Genomic DNA, 18,414 nt, shown 5'->3' with positions numbered 1-18,414 from the left:
AAAAGCTATTTTGTTGATCTTGACATGCATGAAAATTAAACAATTAAAATCATGCAGATATTAAGAAAAAGGTTCAAATATAAATTGCCATTTTTTGAGCATTATTTCGTCATGATTTCCATTCACCTTACAAAGCAACAGAGATTTTAAATGTATTCACAGGGTGCATCCATCATTGAACAATACTAAATAACCTCAAGTGGAGCACAGAGGGGTTGAGACTGGAGCCGACTGGCCTTGCAGGGGGAAAAAAAGTGCACAGCTTCTGGAACAATGGGAGCCACGGCCTACTTTTGAAACCCATGGGAAGTACAAATGGAATTGAAGAGGTCAGTGAAAACACATTTTCCCTAACCTAAATTACTCTCCCTGGTAAGATAAAACACGGTTATACTGCCAATTAAAAAATGACTGATTGTAAAACTTTTTTTTTTTTGTCTTAAGAGTTCTGCCAGCAATTAGAATTTGGAAATTTGGTTCACATCTTTTACATGAATAGATAAAACTTAGACGTTTTTAATTGCTTAAAACACTGTTTTCCTTTGCAAATTCCCAAGGCACACAACCAGCAAAAAATATCTAAATGAATGTATGAATTATATGAACAATTTGAAGTCGTGTATTGATTAGGAGTCAAACTAACACATGACAGACACATTTGATAATCATACTTTTACTCACTCACTGTGATACCCGGGACTGTTGTTGTAGTGGAGAAGGTATTGTATGCCATGGAAAAATTAATCCCGCTACATCCAGTTCTTTTTTGTCTTTGGTAAATCCCAATGAAATGAAAGACAGCTTTCGCTATATTGCCTTATGTCAGAGGAATCATTTCTAGCTTTCTTTTGACCGCCACTCATACTGGAGCCTTCATCTGGGTCAGAAGTTTGTCCAGTGTCCAGTTCTGAGTTAACACCTCTCCTTTTCAAAAACCTTTCCATCTCTGTCATCATGATAGTTATGCTAGCAGCTAATGCTACTTTCACCGCCACCTGACTCAACACTTAACAAAGTAATAAGATACCTGTTGCCACCTGCTGAGAAGGAAGAGTATTACACGATCACCGATCTTTAGACACTCAGCAACAGCACATTTCTGGATTGATTTTCAAACAAGTTTTAAAGCAATCAGTTGAAAGTGGATGATTTTCCTTGGCACAACAGACACTACGCCACAATGCAGTAGCATGCCGCGGCACAGTGGTTGAAAAACACTAAAGTGCGTACGACAGGAGAGGAAAAAGTCTTAAATAGCATTATTATGTGAATAGGGAATGGGACATACTACGTCACTGTTTGGACGCGCCTCCATGCTGGCAATATGATTTACTTCCGGTTCGGCAGAGTCAATGCGGATTGTAACGTGTGGTAGTGCTAAGCTAACTCCTTCGGTGTTTTAGAAAGAAAATATGGGCGTTTATTGTTGCGTTACCGGGTGCAGCAGCGTCTCCCACAGACAAAAAGGGGTTAGGAATAATGGACTCACTTTTCACCGTTTTCCTGCATGGAGGACCAAATATCAGATCACGAAGGTACTACGGATGGCTGGATTGCAGCGGTTCGTCGGAAAAGCATTTCTTATGATCATATTTCTGCTGGAATGAGAGTATTCCCCTCATCTCTACTCTTGTAAGTTGAACGATTTATCCGTTTTGGTTTCAATACGGTTTTTTGTTTTGTTTTTTTTACTGTTGTGTAAATCTGCCTCGGTAGCAATGCTAACCTACTCCTCCTCCTCAGCTACCTGTTGTGTTACTAGGAAAACCTGCATATGAAATGCTGACAACACATCCCGATTGGTCACCATATCTCTTCTTGGGTTATTCTGAGGTCAAGCGCACCACATCGGAGCGTTATGAGAGGTTGGAAAGGCGAAGAGTGCACGCTGAAACTTCAGTTTGCTCTGCTCTTACAAACACGATCCCAAGTGTTGTTGTGAAAAGTCAATAAAATATGAATACCAAAACATGACTTGAACAACTTCTTGACAAACTGTAACTGCTTGTTGTTTACTTCAGGTCTTCATAATAAACAGGTGTAATAATTACAAAGTCAGGTGACTTAATTTTGTTATTCTATTTGGAATATGCATTGACAATTTTTGGACAGTGTTGTAGACAAGAACTGGGACTGATAAGTTGCAATAGATTTATTTCAAGTAATGCAATTTCTCCAATACGATATTTGAATTGACAGTTTAAAATCTTTAAATTAGCGCAAACAAGGCCCACCCTCTGACGGTGGCAGCAAATATGATATAATTATAAGTAATACACAAATACAAGATCACAATAAACGTGTCTTTGTCAAAGCAGTTTAAAACACTATTTACTGGCCTTGGGTAAATTGCCAGACAGGATAAATGTGTGCTTTAAAGTTCTTGCATTTCCATTTTAAGTATTGCAAGTACTAGTCTCCAACACAGTATTTGAACTGACGGTTTAAAATCCTTTTAGTACAAAATGGCCCACACTCTGGCAGGGGGCAGCAAATATTATAATACATAATACATTATAATTAGCTATATACTATATAAATACAAGATCACAACAAAACCTGTATTTTTCAAAGCAGTTAAAAAACATCCAGTGGCCTTAGGTAAATAAATGTGTATAAATATGTACTTTACAGTTCTTGCATTTCTATTTTAGGTATTGCAACTTTTCCAACACTATTTGAATTGACAGTCTCAAGTCTACATTAGTGCAAATAAGAATATTATAATTTAAAAATAATAATAGAATATATAAATTCAACATTACAATGAAACGTGTCTTTGTCAAAGTGGTTTAAAAAAAAATAATAATAATGATAATACGTCACTGGCCATAGTTAAATAGCCAGGCAGAATAAATATGTGCATTAAAGTTCTTGCATTTTCACAAGTTAAAAGCCCGCAGTTCATCGACGAGACGGGCAGACCCAGATGGCGTCTGCTGCAGGGGCTTGTTTGAGTCCGACACAGGACAAATGGAACCACTCCATTGAACAAATTTTCTTTGTCAAATGATCCAAGAAGAGAGATGGTGACCAATCGGGATGTGTTGTCAGCAGGTTTACCTAGGAACACAACAGGTAGGTGAGTCGTAGTAGGCGAGCATTGCTACCGAGGCAGATTTACACAACGGTGTAAAAAAAGAAAAATGTATTGAAACCAAAAGTGGATAGATCGTTCAACTTACAAGAGTAGAGATGACAGGAACACACTCTCATTCCAGCAGAAATATGATCATAAGAAATGCTTTTCCGACGAACCGCTGCAATCCAGCCATCCGTCGTACCTTCGTGATCTGATATTTGGTCCTCCATGCAGGAAAACGGTGAAAAGTGAGTCCATTTTTCCTAACCCCTTTTTTTGTCGTAGGAGACGCTGTTGCACCCGGTAACGCAACAATAAGCACCCATATTTTCTTTCTAAAACACCGAAAGAGTTCGCTTAGCACTACCACACGTTACAATCCGCATTGACTCTGCCGAACCGGAAGTAAATCATATTGCCAGCCAGCATGGAGGCGCCCCCAACAGTGACGTAGTACGTCCCATTCCCTATTAGAATCATATTTTGAGATGATTGGACTATAGACCCTACTCACCAACGTCACAGAATGACGTGTCGCTGTATCCGGCCGCCATATTGTCCGTCAGTGTTTAACCGTATTCTCAATGGTTTCAATTTGTCGTGCAATATATAGTGCAATTCATGGAAGCCCCGGTGCTTTCAGACACTGTAAACTCATTGGATGCGTTGCATAAAAGGCGTTATGTGGAAAAGCTTCAGTCTATCCATTCGCCAGCAGTGTTGTTAATTTTACTTTAAAAAAGTAATTAATTACAGTTACAAATTACTTTTCCCAAAAAGTAATTGCGTTAGTAACTCAGTTACCTGAATTTAAGAGTAATTAGTTACTTGGCAAAGTAACTAGTGATAATTTTCATGTTTTGTTTTTTTTTTCTCAAAAAAAACAAAAAACAAAAAAAAAGGTCACACAATGTGAAGTTAGGGTTTAGGGTAGGAAAGTTAGGGTAGGAAAGGGTTTTTGGGACAATTGGCCCTGGCCCAATTCTTTACCTTCCACTTAACTAGACACAAGGGTATTGCGATAACTAGATAGTAATCTTTGCTATGTCTGGAAGTCATTTAAAGTTGTGAATCAACCGTTAAAGTTGTTAAAATTGCTCCCGCTATTGCATTAGTTCCCTTCTGTCTACTTTCAACATGTATAAGTTTTAAAACTGTTTCATCATTTAAAGATTCATCATTTAAAGATAGATTTAAGTCAAGATTTTGCCGATTTAGGACCATTTTAGATTTAATTTTTTTTTTTTTAAAGTAGGTTCGCTAGGAAGGATCTCTACAACAGAGCCTTTCTGAGAGGTCTACTGCTTTAAGATGGCGGCTGTTTACTAACGCATGTAGTCCTTAAAGCATGTTGCTAATGCAGCCGTGTCTATCATTTGCATCTAGTTCTATACTATGTGATATCCACCGTATCATGTGGGCGTAGTTTGTAGGCTACAGTCAGGTATAATTGGAGCCACCTAGCATCGCGTTTGCAACGGCGTCTTCCCCACTCCTGCTTTGCTCTCTCGTCTCCGTGAGTCCGTCTCTCTGACTTTTTTTATCCAACCAACTTAGTAACGCATAGTAACGCACGCCTTTCCCACCTCAGTAATGGTAACGGCGTTGCCAAGATGAGAAAAGTAATTAATTAGATTACTCACTACTGAAAAAAATAACGCTGTTAGTAACGCCGTTATATTGTAACGTCGTTATTAACAACACTGTTCGGCAGATCCATATTTGATGCCTAAATCGTTATTTTTCGACCCGCTGTCTTCGCCCTCTCTGCCTGACATCTGCTACCCTGATATCTACAACTATCTTGTCCACACAAAATCAGCCTATTCTCACGAAAGTTTGAAAAACTTTAAGAGCAGCACTCTAAGCAACATTACCCCGTGTGACCCTTTACTTCCAATTTTCTAAAATGGCGACAATCAATAAAAAGAAAGTTGACTGCGATGGCCGACGCTTCAAGGATAGGTGGATATTGGACTATTTCTTCAATAAAACACGCAACAACTGTGTCTGCCTCATTTGCAAAGAGACAGTCGCTGTTTTCAAAGAGTTCGATGTGACGCAATATTACCAAACAAGACACGCTGACATGTACGACAACATTACAGGGAAGATACGCAGCGAGAAATTATAGCAACTTGAAGCTAGTTTCATTTCACAGTAGCAGTATTTCGCAAGAGCCCGAGTGTCGAAAGAGAACGCCACAAAGACGAGATTGTTGAAATTATGAATTTTAAAAATTATAAAGCAAATGTGACACATGGAAGGGCTTGCTAAAATTTGTTTAAATATATTGTTCTATGTAAATCAGCCAAGGTAGCCCCCCGCATTTTTACCACACCAAATCTGTCCCCCTTTGCAAAAGGTTTGGACACATCTGTTTAACTTCTTTCACCTGGTACCAGCTAAATATTATTCAAAAAATAATGATAGTGGAAGAAATAAGCATCTTGAATTTGAAACTGTATGTTAGGCGATTAGCCTCGCAATCATCTTAACTGTGGTTGTCAGCCCAAAACCCTCTAAATATATATTAAATGCATTTTACCAGATATAAAATGACTACTACATAATCTGTTGTGATCGTTTGGTGCCCAGTTTTCTCGTCGAATTGCAGCAGTCCATCTAGCTCTCCTCTCCGGGTCTCTCGGAATACGGTAGAACTTCAAGTCTCTCCGTCTATCTTCTCTGTTATTGCAACCAACCGCCACACACGCCTTCACCATTTTGATTATTAATGTTAACGAGCAGAAAAACACGCCATAATAGGAGGAATTTACGTACCGGTAATGCTTAAACCCAACGAGCTGACGGACAATATGGCGCGGAGGCGTGGTTGTGACGTCACGTGAGTAGGGTCTATAAACCCCAATCACCAACGTCACACAATCACGTGATCGCTGTATTGTGCCGCCATAATGTCCGTCATTGTGTGTCCGTATTGTCAATGATCATAGTTTCTAAAGGTGGATTCACTTGCAAATTATGGAAGCCCCGGTGCTTTCAGACGCTGTAAATTCATCGGATGAGTTGCATAAAAGCTGTTATATGGAAAAGCTTCGGTCGATCCAGTCGCCAGATCCATATTTGATGCCCAAACCGATGTTTCCTCCCGTCCGGTCCCATCCCGTGCGTCAGAGCTCGTCCTGAGACCACAAAATTTCCAATCATACTTCAGTTTATGTCACGATGAGGAGTCGGGTACCCAAAATCGGCACCGGCCCGAATATAAACCGACATTTGGTCAGCTGAGCGTCACCGTTGTCACGATTGTAAAATGAAACTTGATCGACAACGGGCCGGTGTGTGCCGAAAAATAGCTGCCCTGCGTGAAATGTCCCCCCTGACGGGAGCACTTATTTATAACGCTTTATTGAGGTGAAAACATCAAATATTTTCATGGACGCATTACAGTAATGGATTTACGACTGTAAGATCAGTTTTAAATAATTAAATTACACAAAATATTAGTACTGTATTTTAGTAACAAATCGTGGACTGGGCCACATAACCATCTTTGAACAGAAATGTATTAGTCTACAGGTTTTCACGACCGTATCCCAATGACAATCACACAGGTATGACATTTATTAGTTCAAGTAGAGTAAAATAATACATATTCACGGTACAAGAAAGTCGTTTCCGTGTGGGCGCTCCCGTCAGGGGGGACATTTCACGCAGGGCGGCTATTTTTCGGCACAACACCTGTTGTTGCGCTCACCTTCTTGCTGCGCGACCATGGCAACGAGCTTCGTAGTCTCCGTCTGATGATGTTTGCGATCGTGTTGGCATCATATTGATGTTTTCGCCGCTGTCTAACGGCTGTTGACACAAACGCATCATGGACCGAGATAAACAAACCGTGCTGCTTTCGAGATTTGCCCTTTTAACATTGGGCACACAGCAACTACTAAAATGACCGTTTATCTTCTCTGTTACTGCAACCAACCGCCACACATGCCTTCACCATTTTGATTAATCAATGTTAACGATTGTCAGGAAGGTTTTTGGGTTCGTTTACTAGGCGGTGATTCCTTAGACAAGCAGAAAAACACGCAGAAATAGGAGGAATGTACGTAGTGGTAATATGTAAACACGATGAGCTGACGGACAATATGGCGGCACCAGTCAGGGGGGCGGAGTTGTGACGTCACGTGATTGGGGTCTATATACAAATATTTAACAAAGCGAAGATGACGAGAAATTAGTCTTTTAATCTGCCGGTTAGCCACGCGTACCATTATAGGGCTCTAGCGTCCCCGACAGGTGGATGACGTCAGCAGAGTAACAATTTCATCTGATTTAGGGGCCGTTTACATGGTGACTCTCCGAGAATACGAAAAATGTCAAATTTGCATTTGGATTTGCGTCTCCATTTGAACAACGTCGCGATTCCGTATGAAAACGATGTAGTATTCATGCCAGGCCCTAGGGGGCAGTGCAGATTTACTGAGCGACAGAGAATGATGCACTTTGACCCCACCAAGCTCCCTCAGCCCGGAAAAAAAAATATGCCCACCCACTCGAAGCAATGTCATTTTTCTTTTGTTCAAAAAGGCACAAAAATTGAAACGTTAAACATATTTAATCTAAAAATATTATTAAACCAGTAAATTAAAGCCGACATTCCACCATATTTGCTGTTTTTAATGTTTAGTAGCACCGCTGCGCACGCCCAATGTGACGTGTACGAGTGCTGAAGTTAACGACGCGGTCTCGCGCCGCAGGAGCCTTTGATATGCATGCCGAGGAAGCCACCCTCAACCCCCCGCAATCGGGTTCTTCCACTTTGGAGGCAGGATTCAGAATTTTTCGTCTTCGCCGACACCATGTGAACCCGAGGCGAGTCCGCAACTCAGTCACTGCGTCTTTGTGTCGCAGAGTCACCATGTAAACTGCCCCTTAGTATGCAGCCCATTGAGGAGGAATTATTCAGAACGAGGAAAACGCGACGTAGAGAGCCGCAAAATGTCATTGTTTCATTCTCTCTACTCCAATATTTTTACAGGATATTCCTTTTATCCAAGTATTTTTCCCCAATAGCTAAATAAATGGCATGGTCATGACAAATAACAGTCTTGTGCTAAATGGAATATGAAGTAATAAAAATGTATTTATTCAGGACGACATGGCAAAATTACTCCATAATGGTCAAAACTGTCGACTTCACCTTTACTGTCTTACCTCCCAAACGATATTTTATGCCACCTAAATCGAGCTTATCTCATTTCCCTTCCCCAACTTCGGAGAATGTAAACAAACCAAGAGGCGGGACAGCTAGCCGACATGCTAACCCGAACCAAGTGATGTTTCAAAGTCTTCGAAGATGAAAATCACACATAACTAGCCCGGACCATTTCATAATGGTATCTGAACAGTTTTAATGTTTCACATTGAGAGTCTGACATACTCCCATTGTGATCATTCAACATACCTCGTTTATTATGACAAAGCAGCGAACAGGAAGGGGTTATGGGGAACAGAAGAAAAGCAACACAAGAGAAGAAAGAAAAGAAACACAAACTACAACAAGAAATACATTGAACGTCTACACTAACAACTAATACAGGGGTGGGCAAACTATTCCACTATTTTGTTGCAACCCATTAAGAGGACACCTTTTCACAATCTGATGTTTTGCAAGTGCAATCAGTCGATTGCAGTCAGGTGCTTCTCATTTCTGCTGAAACCGTATTGGTTAAACTATCTGTGCTGGGTCAGTTGGAACAAAGACCAGGACCCACTGCGGCCCTCGAGGACCGGTTTGCCCACGCCTGAACTAATATGTTGGTGCTATCGTCAGCTAGATGTATTTCCGGTTGACACCAGGGACAGAGGGGGATGGGGGTGGGGGAGTCTACAAGCTAAGTGATTGAAAGGGGTAGCGTGTACACAAAAATCAGCTCTGTGATGTGGAACCCAGTAATCCTGTGAATCCCTTGTGAGTGTAAGCCCGTTGGCGACCGACCCTACGCCACCCCATCGCAAATCCCGGCACCTGGACCCTCCACCCGAGCGCGCCCTATCACATCCAGCCGCACGCGAGCCCCATCAGGCACGCTACAGCCACGCAGACGAACGGAGATGCCACGCGGGCGCAAACCCAGGGCCACAGCCCCCACCCTGCCAGCGCGGGGAGGGAGAGCGGGTGGGGGGGCGGGGAGTTCAGCGCAGCCCATCCCTCCTCCCGCAGCCCAGCAAAGGAGCCATCGCCCCCCCCGGGGATCCAGGGTGGTCCCCTGGGCCACCGGCGCACCCATCAACCGGCCTTCAGGGATGGCAAGAGGGGACGCACCACCAACCCCACGCCCTCCTCCACCCCCGTCCGCCCACCCGGCCCACGAGCCGCAGCCCCCCAACCGGCACGGCACGCCACGGGACCCCCAGCGGCCCACCAAGCTCAGGGCAGGGCAGGGTCCCCCGCCGGACCAGGCAACACCCAGCTGATACACCAGCACCCAACCAGCGACCCGCGACGGAGCACAGGGCTGATACCCAGTCAGAGAAGAGAGGGGAAGGCGGAGGCAGGAGAACGCCGAGGGCCGACGCAAGATCGGACCTCCGACCTCCCCCCACTCCCGCGGCCGGCAGCCCAGGCAGAGGGGAGACCACGCCCCAGGAGCCACGCCATAGGGAAAAAGTGTGGGACCCAACCTTATTACTGTGGCTGCCAGGTTTGGCAATGGCAATATTTCATGTATCTATGATAACTTATTTTAGTAAAAGAGAACAATTGTGGTTTATAAGAGCCTCCAAGTCTTTTGTCTGAGGTTCCCTTTGAGATATCTCTATTGAGCCATATAAAATTAAACATGTTTTTCTACAAACACTTCCCAAGTATTCAATTAGGATAGGGCTAAAGAATTAGTTTATGTGCTCAGTTTTGTTACCATGACGACTGGAGGCCGAGTTAGGACATTGAAAACTAATTATCGGCAATTTAGCACATTTGTTTCTATATGAAGTTAGTTTTCTGCCATTGAGAGCGACTCATTTTCAAAGCATTCAGCTAGCGACCAATCTAGGGACTTACTGTGAAATGTTCAGCCGTTACCCACCATGGGGGCGCCATCATGGAAAATGGAGAATGATCGCATATGTGGATTTGTTTGAATTGCTGAAACATGATGTGAGACAAGTACTGTTCTAACTAAACTTTGTCGCATGAAATGATGAAACCTGCTTTTAGATAATGCTCTGAGAATAAAACCGATCTGGATAAATGGAATAAATGGGAATATGGGAATGAGAATGCAATTGCTGAAAAACCAAAATTGGCAACATTCGGTAGGCTCACTCATATAAAAGGCACAAAAAAAAAAAAAAAGACAACAGAAAATTGCAATTTCACAAGCACACAAGCACGCTATTCAGCCGACTGTTTGTATACAAGACGTTAAAAAGTCAATTTTCCCTAGCAAAACTATTCTTTAATCCCACAATTCATATTTACATACACAAAAGCAATTCTCATGTTTTTAGTCTAGTCCCCTCAGTTCCAGACAGATGTGATTGTTGATTCACACAGAGGTGGAAATATCCGATCAGTTCATTTGGCGTGGAGCCCAGGAGGGGAGGTGGCGGCGGCCCAGGGTGGGAGGGGAGGCAGTGGGAAGGGCGGCAGTGGGAGGCGCATACACTATCTGGACAGACACGGACTTGTGAGACGTTCAGCAGCCTGTGCTCCACCTGGAACGGAGAGCATCCTCATCCTCTTCCTCCTCCCCTTCATAATCTTATGACCGGAATGCTTCGAGTGAGAGGATTTGAATTATAACTTCCAGTTTTGGACATAATGACCACGTCATCATTTTTTTATACTTTCCACACATGATGTGATAAAGTTCTTTTTGTGTTCTTTTTGTATAAAGTAGCGTTTCAATGATTAAAGGAAAAATGTACAAATGGTGAGTACCTTTTTAGTACTTGTGCTTATGAATGAATCTCGAATTTAATCAATATGGCATGTACTATTAATAGGGCTTCTGCTGAAACAATCAAATATTTATGAGATTAGTTTTGTTCTTTCATAGCATTTATTTTTCTATTGTATCAATCCATCTATATGTACAGTGTGTTTTCAATTCTATTAATGATGTGGTCATACCACAACATCCCTGCGGAGTGTTTAAACGGTGTACATGCGTGTGCGTGTGTGTAAGCAATACACCCGGCTGAGTTCAGAAGAATATAAACATGAGGAGCTTATTTGTGATCATGTATGTGTGTGTCACTGTGGGTAACTCAATGGGAAAGAAAGATGGAAATATATACTGGTTGACAGGCATACTATGCGGTGGATGACCTCAAGTTTGACAAGGGGTTCATTTGCGCAAGCAATTAAGCTGATAGGGTGCACAGACCCAAAGCGATCACACTGGACAATTTGTAGAATCATCTGATCGTCTTATAATGATGCGGTTAATGAGCGTTAGGAAATTGTGTCAACTTTTAAGAGCAATTGTTTCAAACAGCGGGGTCAAGTGACCCTCAGCAGGTTCACGAACTGTAGCTTGGGGACTTGTAAAAATAATGTGGCCAACAAACATTGTAACATTAAATAATTGCATAAGCTAAATACAGATTTCCCCTTGGGGATTGATGAGTAAACCAATTTACTCATTATTAAATTAGCGTTTGGAAAATTAAAAGCTATGATTTGACTTACATACGGTAAATGGATAGCGTCTTTCCACCTTTTAAGGCACTCAAAGAGCTTTGACACTATATCCTCATCAGAGGTGGGTAGAGTAGCCCAAAATTTTACACAAGTAAGAGTAGCGTTACTTCAAAATAATATTAGTCAAGTAAGGGTAAACCTGGTCATCCACAAAATGTACTCAAGTACAAGTAAAAAAGTATCTATTGAAAAGAATACTCAAGTAATGAGTAAGATTGTGGGTAACTGCTTATGTTTGTTTTTTTGTTTTTTTTTTAAACAATAATATTTTTTTTTCTCTCAGCACAAACTTATCTATATGAACTGTTGTTATAATGATACTGTACAGTGACCCATTACATCACCACATTAAGCCAAAGAAATACAAAAAAAAAAACAAAAAACATTGAATTCCGGCAATAGAGAAAAAAAACAGAAGTGAAGCAATATTCGTCCAAAGAGCATGAGTGCCCTGCCCTCTAGTGGAGAAAATAGTTACTAGTTTGAATAGTGAATACTGTAGTTTCTATATAGTTACTATTATGACATTTTAAAAGAATCATATCTCCGGTTTTCCGTGGTCAATCGTTGCCAAATAAAAACTGGGAGAGAGGTTTAAATCTGCGCTTTCGAGTCATGTTGAGGGCAGCGCTCTATGTCAGACACTTCATTTTAACGGTGTTTTAAAGACGCCACGTAATTGAACAAGCTGGCATGATCATAGAACGGCAACTTGCGTCTGATTGGTGCGAGGGAGTCATGTGATTATTGTTGCGATGTCTCATTGGTGAAATTAGTAGCGCTACTCTTGGCAATGGCATCACTGGCAAAAAAAAATCTAATATATAGAATAAAGAGGGAAAATGTAACGACTATTGTGTCGCCAAAAGTAGCGCAGTAAGAGTGGTGTTTTTTCTTCACAAATCTCCTCAAGTAAAAATAAAAAGTATGGCATAGTAAAACTACTCTTAGAAGTACATTTTTCTCAAAGAGTTGCTCAACGAAATGTAATGGAGTACATGTAACGCATTACTACCCACCTCTGATCCTCATTCACCCACTGATGACGCAGCACTAGGAGCATCGTGGGGTTTAGTATCTTGCTCAGGGATACTTGGGCAAAGTAACCAGCATGGAGAATCGAACCTATTACATCTGGATTGGGGAATGACTACTCCACCACTGAAGCACGCCGCCCCAACATGGCATTCGGGGTGTGTCATCTTAGGCACCCCACGATTTGATTCGTTTACGATTCAAGGTGCTACGATTCGATTATTGAACGATGATCACGGCATTGATGATGATCGCAGTTATCACGGTTATCAAGATTATCGCGATTAACGATGCATCGTACATTACTAGTTAATAAAGTAGTCAAACACATTTAAGTCTATAACTTATTTAAAATATCCTAATGATTCAACAGGAACGGTGGAAACATGCCCATTCAAAAAAAAGCTGCCCTTAAACTGCTTTTTTTTTTTTTTTTTTTCTACAAGAAAGTGCTAAAACATTAACCATTTTAAAGGCAGTACTTATTTCTCAACATGCCCATACAACACACAGCTGACATTGAGATACTGTTTTTCACAAGAAGGTGCAAAAACATTAGCTGTTTCAAAGGCAGTACTTATTTCTCTCAATAATACAATGAAAGTTACACAGGTGGAATGAATTCCACATTTTCTGGAAACAAACAAAGTGTTTTTAGAAATAAGACCATAACCAATATACTTTGTTTTCACAGATTTCTGTACTATTTTGCATGTTTGTAGTGTTACCGCTGTGCTTAATCCTGGTTTTAAACGTTCTGCATCTGGAGTAGCTTATGTACACCACCAAACAATGCACAACTTGACATTGAAATATGTGTTAGCGAAGCCGCTGATTAGCATAGCGCTCGGCGCTGACTCGTAAAATCTCAAAAACAACAACAAAAAAGGCTAAACAGTACAGGAGGGCTCATGTACTCACCTCTGATAGACGGACACGGAACTTAGCAAAACACTAGTGACTTTTTCCATTTAACACGACTTGAACCTACTGCTGGACAACTGAAAGACAAGGAGCAACTAACTATCTCTCTTCCCCTCTCGCTCTAAAAGATAACTTGCGCACAGAAGTGCGACCGTCGGGTCTCTGCCTGTCTCATACACAAATTTATTTCCGAGTCTTTTGAAAAGGAGTAAATCTCTCGCTCAGTAACCGGCAGCTTTCATCATAACATTGTGCATGCGTCCATTAAAGGTGTCCGGGCGGCAGACGTGACTTGAATTTCGTTCCGCTACGAGCGGCTGTCTTAAAGTTATTAGGGAAAATCATTGTTTTTGAACCGATATGAATCGTAATCGAATCACCGCGTGTCAAATCGCGATGCATCTACAGTGGGGCAAATAGGTATTTAGTCAACCACTAATTGTGCAAGTTCTCCCACTTGAAAATATTACAGAGGCCTGTACTTGTCAACATGGTTAAACCTCAACCATGAGAGACAGAATGTGGAAAAAAACTTAGAAAATCACATTGTTTGATTTTGAAAGAATTTATTTGCAAATCATGGTGGAAAATAAGTATTTGGTCAATGCCAAAAGTTCATCTCAGTACTTTGTTATGTACCCTTTGTTGGCAATAACGGAGGCCAAACGTTTTCTCTAACTCTTCACAAGCTTTTCACACACTGTTGCTGGTATTTTAGTCTATTCCTCCATTCAGCTCTCCTCTAGAGCAGTGATGTTTTGGGGCTGTCGTTGGGCAACACGGACTTTCAACTCCCTCCACAGATTTTCAACGGGGTTGAGATCTAGAGACTGGCTCAGCCACTCCACGACCTTGAAATGCTTCTTACGAAGCCACTCCTTTGTTGCCCTGGCTGTGTGTTTGGGATCATTGTCATGCTGAAAGACCCAGCCACGTCTCATCTTCAATTCCCTAGCTGATAGAAGGAGATTTTCAATCAAAATCTCTCGATACGTGGCCCTATCCATTCTTTCCTTTACACAGATTAGTCGTCCTGATCCCTTTGCAGAAAAACAGCCCCAAAGCATGATGATTCCACCCCTATGCTTCACAGTGGATATGGTGCAATTCAGTATTCTTTCTCCTCAGAACACGAGAACCTGTGTTTCTACCAAAAAGTTCTATTTTGGTGTCATCTGACCATAACACATTCTCCCACTCTCCAAATGCTCTCTAGCGAACCGCAGACGGGCCTGGACGTGTACTTTTTTCAGCAGGGGGACACGTCTGGCAGTGCAGGATTTGAGACCCTGGCGGCGCATTGTGTTACTGATAGTAGCGTTTGCTACTGTGGTCCCAGCTCTCTGTAGGTCATTCACTAGGTCCCCCCATGTGGTTCTGGGGTTTTTGCTCACCGTTCTTGTTATCATTTTGACGCCACGGGGTGAGGAGGGAGTTGAAAGTCCGTGTTCCCCAATGAAAGCCCCAAAACATCACTGCTCAAGAGGAAATCTGCATGGAGGATGGGCCAAAATACCAGCAACAGTGTGTCAAAAGCTTGTGAAGAGTTACAGAAAACGTTTGGCCTCCGTTATTGCCAACAAAGAGTACATAACAAAGTATTGAGATGAACTTTTGGTATTGACCAAGTACTTATTTTCCACCATGATTTGCAAATAAATTCTTTAAAAATCAAGCAATGTGATTTTCTGTTTTTTTTTTTTTTTTTTTTTTCATATTCTGTCTGTCATGGTTGAGGTTTACCCATGTTGACAATTACAGGCCTCTGTAATGTTTTTTAAGTGGGAGAACTTGCACAATTAGTGGTTGACTAAATACTTATTTGCCCCACTGTAATAATCGATTTTTTGGAACTCCCTTCCATGGTATATCCTCAAAACATTTCATTTAAAACCTGGCCTCAGGATGCGTGGAGTATCATAAGTCTGGTAGCAATGTCGACATTGTTTGTGCGAACTTTAGCACAAAATTGTCCATGTACTTCTGCTTGCCTCTTGGATTTTCAATGATTGCGTATCACACAGTAAAATGGAAAGCAATGACTGTTGAAATTGGGTGTATAAACAATCAAAATTTATCACGGCTTCCTCACAGGAACATTTTCAGAAATATTTTCACAGCAAATATCTACTAGGTTAAAAAGATCTGCTCGTATCCAATCAGATCGAAAGTCAATTCTCTATCGTATCTCATGTTTAACGAAAAGGATAAAAAGGCATTTCTTGTTTGTTGTCCAACTACTGAAGACTGTAATTACTATTGGCTGATGCTCCGCAGGGTTCTTGCATTAAGGGAATCATTTCACGGCATTGTGATGAGTACACAGGCAGCAACACCATAATGGTTTTTGTAATTAAATAAAAGAATCCCGCCGATGACCCATAAATGTGATTCATGCTTTATGAAATGTATTCCAGTGAATGGATTTCTCCCAATAATCATATTATAATGTAAGTGTTGTAAACATTGCGGGGATTTTCCTTAATTCACTTACAGTGAAAATAGCAATACAGTATGTGACATTTTTATTCATAAAATGGAATCATCATGGAAGATCTGATAATAAAATGTTTGGTTTTTGCATACCACTAACATCGTCTTCATTTTTTTCCCCCAGCGACAGAAGCTATGATGATTTCAAATTTGCCTGGCTTCGACTCCCACATGCTCAATCTATTATAATAATCCAGACTTCTGCTTGGATGTTCCACATCATTTTTGGATGAGCTGTTCCTGACAAAAATGTGAAGCATTATCTCAAGCAAAACTCCATGAGGACTGCATTTCTAAATATGCACTTTTACAATTATGGAAGTGAATGACACCATTTTTACTGGCAATGAATTGTAAAATCAGCTGAAAACATGAATGCTTTGACTTAAGAGAATTTTTGAGGTCCTAACATGCAGTCGTTATTTGGGCCCAATGTGCCCAGGAAATCTAACTGCAATGGCTTGAGAGCCGTCCTTGGTTTGTTATTTGGAATACTTTTTGCACGAGTGTCATCTTGTCCGAGCGGCTGCCATTGTACGGAAAAGAGCGGCACAACAGTAGTCAGATGCGTGTCTCGGAACTTGGAGAAGATCCCATCAGACCTACCGAGAGATACCGTTGCTCTAATATTGGCGTCCAATCATATCACCAAGATCCCAAATCACGCTTTCAGAGAGCTAAACTACCTTCAGGAATTGGACCTTTCCAACAATGACATCGAGACAGTGGATGTTGCAGCGTTTCACGGTCTCTCTGACAGCCTACTGGTGCTCGATCTTTCAAATAATCAGATCCAAAGTGTCCCCAAGGAAGCTTTCGCCCATCTCAGAGCCAAAATCAACCTTTCTAACAACCCGTGGCACTGCGAATGCATATTGCAGGAGGTTCTACGGGAGCTGAGGCTCGACCCGGAGTCGGTGAAAGACGTGGTGTGCCACACTGCCGTGCAGGAAGAGTACGCAGGCAGGTCGGTCATCCAAGTTCTGGACTCAGGGATCAACTTCTGCAACTTTCACCACAAGACGACTGATGTCGCCATGTTCATTACCATGTTCGGTTGGTTTACTATGGTGATAGGATACGTCATCTATTACGTGAGACACAACCAGGAGGACGCAAGGAGGCATCTGGAGTACCTCAAATCGTTGCCCAGTAGCTCTCAAATCACAAAAGATTTAGACACTATTAGCACTGTTCTTTAACAGGACACTTTTTCTGTTTGTCAAAATATGTGAGTTGTAGTGTTGTTGTTCAGAAGATGGAAATGTTTTTCTAATTTTTTCATACACGGTCAGTTATGTTGATTCTGTTTACAAACGAGGCCCAATGACAATTAAAAGAGATTAGGACAGAGTTCTGTTCCTATGACTGCAACGTAAACTGAATTTGTACTCAAGCTTGAACGTGCCATAGACCAACAATTGGAAAGCTTAAGTCAATATGTGAGCCATTCCACCAAAACCAGAGGTAATAATTGAAAATTAGTATGACTGAAGGCAATGTGTGCATTTTATCAAAATGTCTTTTAATAAATGTTATAAGGTACTACAGCGGTACCTCGACATACGAAGTTAATTCGTTCCTTGTTTGAAAGTCGAAATGGTCATATGTCGAGCAGGATTTTCCCATAAAAATAAATTATACCGTATTGGCCCGAATATAAGACGGCCCTCATTATAAGACGACCCCCTCTTTTTTAAGGCTCGAGTTTGAAAAAATACTTTTTGAACACCAAATTAATTTTTATACAGAAAATAATTACAGTACATCTGAAAAAAATGATTATAACAATATATATGAGAGAAAAAGCATGTTATTTTTCCTCATTCAAATCTTAATATCTGAACATTTAAATATGTAAACTAAAGTGCAATCACATTGGTAAATGAATGGCTTCTGGTTTTTGAAATGTAAATAAACCAATCTATTGTGATAAAACAACAAAATTGCAATAACTGCATTAACCATCAAAGTGAAGTCTAACTGTAACTGTAGTCTTGAAACAAATCTAAATAAGAAAAACATTGCAATAAAATGATGCAAACTGGTTAAATTTGAGAGTAGCTGAGATCTGTCATGACATCTGGCGCCATCTAGCGTCGTGTATAGGGACAGAAGCTGAGATCTGTCATGACAAAACATCGCTTCAATGATATCTGGCGCCATCTAGCGTCGTGAATGGGTATAATGTCTAGACTGC

The 18,414-nt window shown here is 41.2% G+C and overlaps 1 protein-coding gene across 2 annotated transcripts; it reads left to right on the top strand.

Moving 5' to 3' along the window:
- The first annotated feature begins 229 nt into the window (after positions 1-229).
- On the top strand, positions 230-17,650 carry lrrc3 (leucine rich repeat containing 3). 2 transcript variants are annotated; one of them, XM_057851971.1, is made up of 2 exons: positions 230-329; positions 16,339-17,650. In XM_057851971.1, the coding sequence occupies exon 2, from the start codon at positions 16,625-16,627 to the stop codon at positions 17,414-17,416; it is 792 nt and encodes a 263-aa protein (XP_057707954.1). In that variant the 5' UTR covers positions 230-329; positions 16,339-16,624; the 3' UTR covers positions 17,417-17,650. The 2 variants fall into 2 exon arrangements, with proteins under 2 accessions (XP_057707954.1, XP_057707953.1); XM_057851970.1 differs by lacking the exon at positions 230-329 and adding an exon at positions 10,821-10,989.
- Positions 17,651-18,414: the final 764 nt, after the last annotated feature.

The sequence above is a fragment of the Corythoichthys intestinalis genome, chromosome 12 (assembly GCF_030265065.1).
Source record: "Corythoichthys intestinalis isolate RoL2023-P3 chromosome 12, ASM3026506v1, whole genome shotgun sequence".
NCBI classification, from domain to species: domain Eukaryota; kingdom Metazoa; phylum Chordata; class Actinopteri; order Syngnathiformes; family Syngnathidae; genus Corythoichthys; species Corythoichthys intestinalis.
This window is presented reverse-complemented; position numbering and strand designations above follow the sequence as displayed.